This window comes from Lutzomyia longipalpis, chromosome 4, assembly GCF_024334085.1.
Source record: "Lutzomyia longipalpis isolate SR_M1_2022 chromosome 4, ASM2433408v1".
In the NCBI taxonomy this organism is placed as follows: domain Eukaryota; kingdom Metazoa; phylum Arthropoda; class Insecta; order Diptera; family Psychodidae; genus Lutzomyia; species Lutzomyia longipalpis.
The window spans coordinates 2,026,432-2,037,565 of record NC_074710.1 but is presented as its reverse complement, the minus strand read 5'-3'; the positions used below and the strand labels follow the sequence as shown (position 1 = coordinate 2,037,565).

The 11,134-nt window shown below is 36.7% G+C and overlaps 2 protein-coding genes across 2 annotated transcripts; both read left to right on the top strand.

The window, feature by feature from the left end:
- Positions 1-4,865: 4,865 nt before the first annotated feature.
- Positions 4,866-6,857, top strand: LOC129794423 (glucose dehydrogenase [FAD, quinone]-like). The gene is made up of 3 exons (XM_055835175.1): positions 4,866-5,019; positions 5,083-5,216; positions 5,277-6,857. Exons 1-3 carry the CDS (start codon positions 4,866-4,868, stop codon positions 6,855-6,857), a joined length of 1,869 nt encoding a protein of 622 aa, XP_055691150.1.
- Positions 6,858-7,588: 731 nt separating this feature from the next.
- Positions 7,589-9,444, top strand: LOC129794422 (glucose dehydrogenase [FAD, quinone]-like). The gene is made up of 3 exons (XM_055835174.1): positions 7,589-7,598; positions 7,662-7,795; positions 7,867-9,444. Exons 1-3 carry the CDS (start codon positions 7,589-7,591, stop codon positions 9,442-9,444), a joined length of 1,722 nt encoding a protein of 573 aa, XP_055691149.1.
- The last annotated feature ends 1,690 nt before the right edge of the window (positions 9,445-11,134 follow it).

Genomic DNA, 11,134 nt, shown 5'->3' with positions numbered 1-11,134 from the left:
GTACAACTGAAGGTTTTCTTACCCCCCCAAAATTCTTTCATCCCTTTATTTTCTTTTTCTTTAAATTCCCAAAAAAGAAAAGAAAGTGAATGATCCTCTTTAGATGGCAATTGATTCAATGAATTTGCAGCAATGCGAAAGAGATGGAGTTTTTTCTTTCATGAAAAAGGGGATGCTGTGGGGATATGTAGGGGTTGAATCATCTGCGTGACTGTGAGGGTTGCATTTGGCACCACAATGAGAAAACAGTAAACAATATTAATGATGCCACAAATTGACACTCGTACAGACCGATGGTGTAATTTTTATCCTTCCCCACTCTGAGGGCTTTTCCAGGGAGGTGGGGGGTAGTTGACGGTGATGGGGTGAGGGTGGCAATGCCGAAAGCAGATATTGCAGCCATCAATTCGAACCACGCACATGTTACCTTCCGTGGGAGTCTGAGGGGCTAAACACTCTCTGTGAGAAATATTGTATCCATTTGGTGTGGAATTGACTGTGACAGATGCACAAAAACATCCAAATTATGCCACTAAAGTCAATTCCAATTTTCCCTTACTTTGGGTATGCGCGGCGTGGTGGCTTTTCCATTTTTGCCACCCAAGAAGAATCTGCTCTACGGTAGTGTGGAGACATCCTTTTCAATGTGGCGGAAGGTGAATGGCAGAGATGCGATCTCACCCAGATAATTCCTTGATATGCTCGAGATTTCATGTTGAATCCACAAGACCGTGAAAACGGAGGAAGGTGATATTAAAATGGAGATTTGCAATTTCTCTCCATATATAGCTTTTCCGCCATGGGGTGCATTTTGATGTGACTCATGTAGCACATTTTCCCACCATCCATGTGCCTTTTCCTCCGAAGTTTTTCAATTAATTCATTGAATATCTTTTTATGCATTATTTAAAACGCCATTTGGTGTACCTAAAGTTCCTCCACTCATCCACTTATTCATTTCCCCCAAAAAAAAAACTTTAAGAACAAATATATTCAAACAAGAAAAGCTTCTCTTGTGAGCTTTAAGAGAAACTTCCTTAGTGTGAGTGATAAAATGTATAAAATCGATATTTGCATAAATTGATTAAAAAGAGCAGCTAAAAGCTCTCACCCCTGCCAAGGAACAACAATCTCTTGTAGAAGAAATTTTTCACTTTGGAATTTCCACTCGTCGTCTTTAACGTGAGAGCACTGAGAAGCTCAACAACTATCTCTTATCTTGTGGCCATCCCATCGTGGAATGTTTATTGAGAAAATATTTGGAAAACTTTCCAATAGTGTACACACACAGAGCAAAAGTTCTTCCTTAATTTAGTTTTCCCGACGAAGTGAAATTTTTCACCACCCCAGAGGGGAGGATGGGGGGCTATTTAATGTAATTTTATTAAATAAGAAGTCACTTGATTATCCAATTTAACGACATTAAGCGAAAGCTCAATCAATAGATTTTCCCACACCATCCTCAGTGCGGAAGTAAATCCCCTTACGGGATAAAATTTTCCTTCCTTTCCCTTCTTCTTACCTCCAATATACCCTCCTATACACTAAACACATCTCGGATGAATATTCCCCTCTTTTTTTTGGCATTTTATTGCGTACTTCATTGTGCGTTTTATTTGATCAATTTTCTCTACGGTTCAGCACAAAGAATTCCTCTATATAGAATCTTATGTATGTATGTCAGAAGAAATCTCACCAAACGGCAACACTTAGGTATGCCTATTCAAGAGATTTCGGGTTATACATTTCGTCTGCAATCACGGGGTTCCGTCTTTTGTGCAGTGACATTTTTTTCCACCCCTCCCGCACAATGAATAAGTAAATGTATCGCAATATTTCCACAATTCACATTATGACTCCGGTCCAGGCGGGGTTGGCCCCCTGCCCTAGCGAAAAACGCCATGATTTTGCTTAAGCTTGCACAAGAACATGGAGGGATTTCAAGGTTCCCTCTGACTAACCTGCGCCGCGCTACTTTTTCGCGGTTCATGGGGAATTATCGGCGGAATTCACTATTCAGTCGGACTTAAAATTTTAAGTCGGTCTTAAGGTTTTAAATCAAAAATATTTCCTTTTTTAAGAGCTACATCCATAATAAAATAACAAAAATAAAATTTAAAAAAAATAAATAAATAAATAATGAAATAAAAAAAAAAATAATAAAATAGACGTGCATGATTATGAACCATATTCCTATCTTTTAACACAGGAGTTTGTTAGAAAATCTTAGATATTTTTCAAAACAACTCAGGAAAATCCAAGCCAGATTTAAAAATTTTATGTCAGACTTAAAAAAACTGACTTAAAACCTTAAGACCGACTTAAAATTAAAAGCCCGACTGAGTAGTGAAATCCGCCCTATATAAGAAAATATTTCAACTATTTTAAGGTCATAATAAAAAAAAAGATTTAATATAATCCTTCAATTCTTTATGAGCAATTTAAAAAATTGTAAAATGTGAAATAAAATCAAGAAATTATAAGGAAATTTGTATCTTAAAAATCAATTAAATTGGTCTGGAAAAAAAGCACAAAAAATTATTTTTATAAGATTTTCTAAAAAACGGATTTTCGGTCTTACTCTCGGCTAATTAATTTTTATTTCTGGCCAACGTTTCGGACTATTTTAGTCCTTCCTCAGGGCAATCAATGGACAAAATTAACCACGTCAAGAAATAATTTTGTCTATTGATTGCCCTGAGGAAGGACTAAAATAGTCCGAAACGTTGGCCAGAAATAAAAATTAAGTAGCCGAGAGTAACACCGAAAATCCGTTTTTTAAAAAATCCCATTCATCACACACGGTCGTCCCTTTACGAATTGAAATTTTTATAAGAATCAAACAAAAGTATTAGGTAATATTTAAGAAACGTTTTAGAAATTCTTTTGCAAAATTTCATTAGTTTTAGTTGAGAATTGATTTTTCGAGACTTTGCGAAGCATTCTAAACTTTGTGTTTGAACCTGGCGTGAGGTAATTTTCTTTGGGTTTCCGGTCGTCGCCAGGGGTAGAGATTCTCGTCCAAATGAAAGACGTACTTCCCAGAGCTTTCAACCCCTATCCGGGCCTTCTTCAGTGGCTGGAAGTGGGTGAATTTCTTTATTTAACAATTATAATAGGGGATAGGGGTTGAAAGCTTTGGGAAGTACGTCTTTCATTTGGACGAGAATCTCTACCCCTGGCGACGACCGGAAACCCAAAGAAAATTTGCGAAGCATGTTTTAAAATGTTTTAGAACATTTTCTTAGCAGATTTTCAATATTTTTTTTTTAAATCCCATAAGTTTATCTAACATTTCGGAAAATTTATATCCTTCTTCAGGGCATTTAAAAATTCGAATGCAAGCCACGTCACTACATAAATTTCTTTATCCAAAACTTTTCTTTCACACTCATTTGCGCAACTACCCAGCAATATATCCAATTTAAAACAAACGAAAAGACAATTTTCTTAGAAATATAAGGAGACAATCTTGAGAAAATCTCCAGCGTAGGACTCCAAATCTACTGCATGACAATTACAATGTGCTGCATCGAAGTATTGTGCTCCTATATGCCACACTGGATTGAGCCTTCTGGACTCCCTCCCCCGCATGCTACCCCGCCGTCCGTTGTCGACAAAGAAATCCCAATGTCTTCACTATGGCTGTGGATTTCCCACAGATTGCTCAATATGCTACCCAATGTGAGCCACATATTGCGAAATTTCTTCACGAAAAGGTTTTTTTTTGTTCCTTTTTTCTGTTAGCTTTGAACTACCCTCTGTTGTTCGCTGTCTAACCTTTCTCCTCCAGCATCGAAGGTTGAATTATGACCACCACCAACCCCCCATACACAATGACCATGAGGTATCCATTGATGGGTGAAAATGCTGAAAATCATTTCAATTCTACCTTTACCACGATGGGCTGTCTATTGGTTCAATTTTATTAAAATAAATTGCATCTCTGTATCCATGTCAAGCTTTTTTATTTTTTTTTTTTTGACCACCCTGGGGGTGAGTTTTTTTTTCAGGGGTGCAGAATTGCAAGGATTTAGTGGGATATTCACGCCAAGCGATCAATTACAGCTCACAGGGCTGACATATTGGGTGTGAAAAGTGCGTGTAATGCAATTCATTTTGATTTGTAGGTTGTACCGAAAACACCATTCAAATGAATATTGTATCATTGATTTATTCCCCCGAAATAGGGGGTGAGAGGAGAATAAAAAAGCTCTGTGAGGTACTTTTTGATGTTTATTTTTTTTATTAGCTGAATTTTTGCATGCTTTTCTTTTATTATGTTATGATGTTGCGATGCTTCAAATGGATAATACAATGATGGCCATAGAAACCAAGAAAAATAAATTTAAAAAAATGTTTTTTTATCGAATTAGGAAAATGTAATTTTCACAATTTTCTTTCTATTTTTGTTACGCATAAAATTAAGCATCATATTGCTCTTTATAAAAGAAGTAAAAACCGTTTGGATTGTTTGTAAAAATTAAGCAACATTAAATTCCTTCTTAGCCTAGGTAATATAAGAAAACATTTCTCATTATCGTACGTTTCTCATCTTCTATATTTGTCGTAGTTTACAATACATATTAGCTTGTACAAGCCGACGAGTTTATATTAAAGAAATAAACTTTAGTTAAGTTTTTTTTACGTTGTTGGAACAATTCGTCGTAAAAACTTTGTTGTCGTTTTAACTATAAAATTCTTTTAAAAAAATTGTCAAGGCATTAAATTTAATTTCTTTAAAGGTTCTCGTAATTTAATGTCGTTAGTGCTCTGCCACAGTTGTAAGAAGGTTGACCTGTATAAATAGTATCGGTTCTCCTGAAATTTAAGTTTTCTTAATAAAATCTAAAGAACTTTTGAAAATGAACTGCAACGTTCCGTCTTGTGCAAGTTCAAGTGTAGGAGCGGCTAATCAGTTCCTTTCGTTACTTTTTAACTACTTAACCGTCGCTCAGTGTTCGCTTTCTTCTCCGGAAAATTGGCCAGCAGATTATGGAGATATTGCATTGAAACAAGGTAAGAATATTCATTTAGAACTTATTATTAAATCTTAAGAAATCGTCTTGAATTCTTCCACAGGATTCCAAGAATATGATTTCATAGTCGTTGGAGCTGGATCATCTGGATCAGTCGTTGCAAATCGTCTCAGTGAGAATCCAGATTGGAAAGTTCTTCTCCTAGAGGCTGGAGGAGATCCTCCAATTGAAGCTGCTGTAATTATTAATAATTGAAAAATGTTATAGAACTAAAATAATTTTTCCTTTTTTAATTAGATTCCTGTTCTGGCGCTATCAACGATTAACTCGCAGTACGACTGGAAATTTTACGCAGATATGCCTCAAACAAATGATAAAAACTCTGTAAGAACAGAAATATGGCCTAGAGGAAAAATGTTAGGTGGGTGTAGTTCACACAATGGGATGTTCTACGTTCGAGGAAATGAAGATGATTACAACGGCTGGGAAGCTATAGGAAATCCATCGTGGGGATTTGAAAATGTCTTGAAATACTTTAAGAAATCCGAAACAAATCGTGATCCGGAGATTGCTGACGCCTATGACGGATACTACCATTCAACTAAAGGACTAATGTCAGTAGAATTGTTTAGAGACAATTCAACAATGAATAACGACTTTATTCAAATTGCTAAGGAGATGGGTTTCCAGTTTGTTGAGGATATAAATGCAAAGGATCATATTGGATTTACATTTATTCAAGGAACTCTTAAAGCTGGAATAAGAGAAAGTACAGCAACAGCTTTTCTCGTTCCAGCAAAAAACCGAACTAATCTTCATATTGTCAAATACGCTCATGTTAAGAATTTAGAGATTGACGACAACGGCGTAGTATCAGGAGTAAAGATGATTCTAAGAGGAGAAGAAGAGTTAGAAGCTTATGCAAGGAAGGAAGTTATATTGAGTGCTGGTACTATAAATTCCCCACAAATTTTGATGCTATCCGGAATAGGACCAGCTGCTCATCTTGAAGAAATGGGCATTCCTGTAATTAAGGATCTGCAAGTTGGGAAGAACTTACAGGATCATTCATGTGTGCGAATCTTAATCAGAGTGAAAAAATCAATTGAAGTTACTCCTACACCTGAGATTAATTTACTGAAAGCCTACTTTGAATATCTTACACAACATACAGGATACTTTGCAACAATTGGAATCCCACAAACGGCCGGTTTTATTAATGTTCGGGATCCTCTTTCGAAATATCCCGATTTTCAATACTACCATTTCGCATTCATGAAAGGACAGATATCTGAAATTTTATCCCTATTCGATAGGCATGGATATGCTTCTGAAATGAGAGAGTTTTTAATGACTCAAATTGAAGAATCCAACATACTCGTAACAACCATGGCATTGCTAACTCCAAAGTCCAGAGGAGAAATTTTACTACGCAGCTCTGAGCCTACGGAAAAACCTAAAATTTATCCTAATTTCCTATCAGATAATGAAGATGTGGTATCCTTTGTCAAATCAATTCAATTCTTTCTTAAATTCCTGGATACTCCAACGTACAAATCCTACGGAGCTGAGTTAGTTGTTGTGCCAATACCAGAATGCGATGCTCTAGATTTCAACTCAGATGATTACTGGGCTTGTTACTGCAAATATATGATTATTAATGGCTATCATCCTGTTGGGACAAATAAAATGGGTCCAAACACTGATCCAGACGCCGTAGTTGATCCACGACTAAAGGTTAAAGGCACTGAAGGCCTGCGAGTTGTTGATGCCAGCATAATGCCTGTAATTCCTAGAGGGAATACTAATGCTCCGACAATTATGATTGGAGAAAAAGCATCGGATTTTATTAAAGAAGATTGGGGGTACATTGATTAATATTAGTTGATTTTCTTGGTAAGAAAAATTATGAAGGTCATTAATAAAATAAATTAAGAATTAGAGGGTAATATTTTTGATTTATTTAACTAACATTTTCAAATAGAATAATTTGGTGTATGTGAACATCATTGATTGAATACAAATATCGATAAATATTCTCATTGTTTCCATATTAATTTGAATATTCTACAAGAATATGAATTTAGCCTTATTTGCGATTTAGGAAAAAAAAAAATAAAACGCACCTGAATAAGTGTATTGTACGTACATGCCTACGATTCCACTAACTTTCAAGTTTCTATTTTAGAAAAAAAAATCTTTACTCCATTTGTTGATCTTGAAGCAACACGTGATAAAAGTTCCTAGACCATTTTTATGTACAAAAATCGCAATACAATTAAAAGTTTTTATGAATTTTTTAAAAGTTTTCCAGCATTTATATCACTATATACATCACAGTATCATAAAGTTAAGTACGTTAGTCGGTTTACGTGTTTGATTTGCATCGGTCACTTTGGTACACATTTAGCAGCGATTTAATTTAAAAATTATTTAAAGAATTTTTTTTTAATAAAAAATTCGAAATGGATTGCAATATTTCGTCTTGTGCAAGTTCAAGTGTAGGAGCAGCTAATCAGTTCCTTTCGTTACTTTTTAACTACTTAACCGTCGCACAGTGTTCGCTTTCTTCTCCGGAAAATTGGCCAGCAGATTATGGAGATACTGCAATGAAACAAGGTAAGAATATTCATTTAGAACTTATTATTAAATCTTAAGAAATCGTCTTGAATTCTTCCACAGGATTTCAAGAATATGATTTCATAGTCGTTGGAGCAGGATCAGCAGGATCAGTTGTTGCCAATCGTCTCAGTGAGAATCCAGATTGGAAAATTCTTCTTCTGGAGGCTGGAGGGGATCCTCCAATTGAATCAGCTGTAAAAATTAATTTTTAAAAAGAATTTAAAAAAAATTAAAAACGAATAATTGTAATTAATTTTCTACACAGATACCCAGTCTTTTGGTATCAATATTTTGGACACAATACGCCTGGCAATACTACGTAGAGCCATCAGATAATTATGGTTTATTTACAAAAAGAGGAAACTTCTGGCCTAGAGGGAAAATGCTTGGAGGATCTAGCTCCATAAATGGAATGTTCTACGTTAGAGGAAATGAAGATGACTACAATGGCTGGGAAGCTATAGGAAATCCATCGTGGGGATTTGAAAATGTCTTGAAATACTTTAAGAAATCCGAAGCAAATCGTGATCCGGAGATTGCTGAAGCCAATGAAGGATATTACCATTCAACTGATGGTTTAATGTCAGTAGAATTGTTTAGAGACAACGAAACGTTAAATAACGATTTCATTCAAATTGCTAAGGAGATGGGCTTCCAGTTTGTTAAGGATATAAATGCAAAGGATCATATTGGTTTCACCTTTTCTCAAGGAACTCTAAAAGCTGGAGTTAGAGAAAGTACAGCAACTGCCTTTCTCAGTCCTGCAAAAGATCGAACTAACCTTAATGTTGTCAAATACGCTCATGTTAAGAATTTAGAGATTGACGACAACGGCGTAGTATCAGGAGTAAAGATGATTCTAAGAGGAGAAGAAGAGTTAAAAGCTTATGCAAGGAAGGAAGTTATATTGAGTGCTGGTACTATAAATTCCCCACAAATTTTGATGCTATCCGGAATAGGACCAGCTGCTCATCTTGAAGAAATGGGCATTCCTGTAATTAAGGATCTGCAAGTTGGAAAGAACTTACAGGAGCATGCATCTGTTCAGATCATGATAAAATTAACCAAATTAACTGACAATTCGGCTTCTCAGACTGACGTACTAAAATCCTTCTTTGAATACCTTACACAACATACAGGAATGCTTGCTACAACTGGGACTGTTCAAACGGTGGGCTATGTTAACGTCCATGATCCTCTGTCAAACTATCCTGATTTCCAGTACTATCACTATACATTTAAGAAAGGACAAACAACCGAAATATCATCTCTGTTCAATGTATATGATTACGTCGATGAACTCATAGATTTAGCAAAAGCACAAGTTGAGGAGTCTGATGTAGTTTTAATGCTTATCGCTCTCCTAACTCCAAAGTCTAGAGGAGAAATTTTACTACGTAGTTCTGAGCCTACGGAAAAACCTAAAATTTATGCTAATTTCCTATCAGATAATGAAGATGTGGTATCCTTCGTTAAAGCAATTCAGCTCTACCTTAAATTCTTAGATACTCCAACGTACAAATCTTACGGAGCTGAGTTAGTTGTTATCCCAATACCAGAATGCGATGCTCTAGATTTCAACTCAGATGATTACTGGGCTTGTTACTGCAAATATATTGTTTCTTCTATTTTTCACCCAGTTGGGACAAATAAAATGGGTCCAGACACCGATCCAGACGCCGTAGTTGATCCACGACTAAAGGTTAAAGGCACAGAAGGGCTGCGAGTGGTTGATGCCAGCATAATGCCTGTAATTCCTAGAGGGAATACTAATGCTCCGACAATTATGATTGGAGAAAAAGCATCGGATTTCATTAAAGAAGATTGGGGATACCTTGATTAACTTTGCCTTCATACACAGCTTAATAACAAGAGAAGTTTTATTTTTTAACACAATACACTGAAAAAAAATATTGATTAAACAAATAAAATAAAATTAAATAAAGAGGTGCTGGACCTAAAAAAAAGTGTTTTCTTTTTCCTGAAAGGTGTTTTATATACATTTTTAACCTGCAGGCCGCCAAGACCTTGGAGCTTCCTTAGAGCGCCAAGGTGGGGTCGTTGAACGACCCCAAGAAGGAAGTCGATTTTCTCATAAACTATAAAACCGGGAACTGTCGGGTCACTACCTTTAGACTCCTTATATAGTCCTCTTGCCCCCTGCACCACAAATTTTCCACCACAAAACACGTAGAAGAAGATATTAGGGAAAAACATTTTTCACTCATTTTTCACAATTTCTTCTTGAGAAATTTACCACGAAGTTGACTGCAACTGCTATTTTTTTTCACTACTTCCCCACATTCCCCTCACTTCCCGCACCGTGATAAATGGCAATATTTCTAGAAAATTCTAGGGCTGGGGTCGTTCAACGACCCCGCTTGGCGGCCTAGAGGTTAAGACTTACCAATAGAAATTGAGGTTGTTCAACTTATAAGACTACAAAGAAAGCCTGTAGTTTGATGCAGTGTGCTCACAGTAATACGTAATTCACTTTTTGTTTTAAATAGTCGTTAAAGAATGAATACAATGATGGTCATAAAAAGAGTACAAATTTCTTTCTTTTTTTGTACAGGATAGTTAATCAATTTATTTTTTTCAGTGTATCCTAACAATTTTCCCCGTTGAAGGAATCTAAAAGCAGCACAACCATTCACTTTTCCTCCAGAATTGTGGTTCCGCCTTACGTGCTCTTTGTTTTGTCTCTCTTCACCGGGAATGGAATAAAGTGGCCAAAAGACAGGTGTAATTGAGAATGGGGGGAAGGACAACGAGGATGAATTGTGTCTCCGTGTCCAAGATGGTAGTCATTAAGTTGGACAAGAAGAGCAAAAGCCCGTACACAGTGGCACTCCACCACTCGTTTGGGGATTTATGAAATGAGAATGGACTTTTGCAAGGAGATATAGAGCTTTTCACTTGTCCTCCCATCTCCCCCCCCCCCCCCAAAAGGCCACAGAATCCTCTTGTGCATGAACAAACTCCTTGCCCAACAAACCACCCCCGCTGCCTCGCACGTTATATCTAAAGGAAAAGGAGAAAATCTTCCGAGTGTATTGAATTAGAGAGATGCCTCTCACCTCCCTCGCATGGAAAATCCCTTTGCGGGGGTGGCTTGGATGGGAGTTTGTGCGGTGAATTGAAAAGGGAGCTTCCTCCGAAGTTGTGGTCTCTCTATAAGCCCGTACACAGTATTGGCTTATGTGTGAGAGCACATTAAGTCAGGAAGGACCCAATTTAACTTCAAATCCATATCCTCTAAAATGCCAACTTTGTCACTTGAGAAACCTCCTTGAGGACTTCCTTCAGCGAAGACAAATGTTGACGAAACTTTCTCCCCTCAAACCCCCATCTTGAGTGTAAATTGATAGGAGCCACAAGATTCCTCATAGTTGGTTTGAGAAATTAATGCATCACTCCGTTCTACTCTATATGAATGCAGAGGGTGGGGGAGGGATGCTACTACACCACCCATCCATCCCTTTTACATATCATTGAAGCAACTTCCATTTGAGGCCTTCGACCCCTCCTCT

Coding starts and splice junctions, on each gene's coding strand:
- LOC129794423 (XM_055835175.1), top strand. CDS start 4,866: ATGAACTGCAACGTTCCGTCTTGTGCAAGTTCAAGTGTAGGAGCGGCT. Junction 5,020..5,082: donor AGATATTGCATTGAAACAAG/GTAAGAATATTC, acceptor ATTCTTCCACAG/GATTCCAAGAATATGATTTC. Junction 5,217..5,276: donor ATCCTCCAATTGAAGCTGCT/GTAATTATTAAT, acceptor TTTTTTAATTAG/ATTCCTGTTCTGGCGCTATC.
- LOC129794422 (XM_055835174.1), top strand. Junction 7,796..7,866: donor ATCCTCCAATTGAATCAGCT/GTAAAAATTAAT, acceptor TTTTCTACACAG/ATACCCAGTCTTTTGGTATC.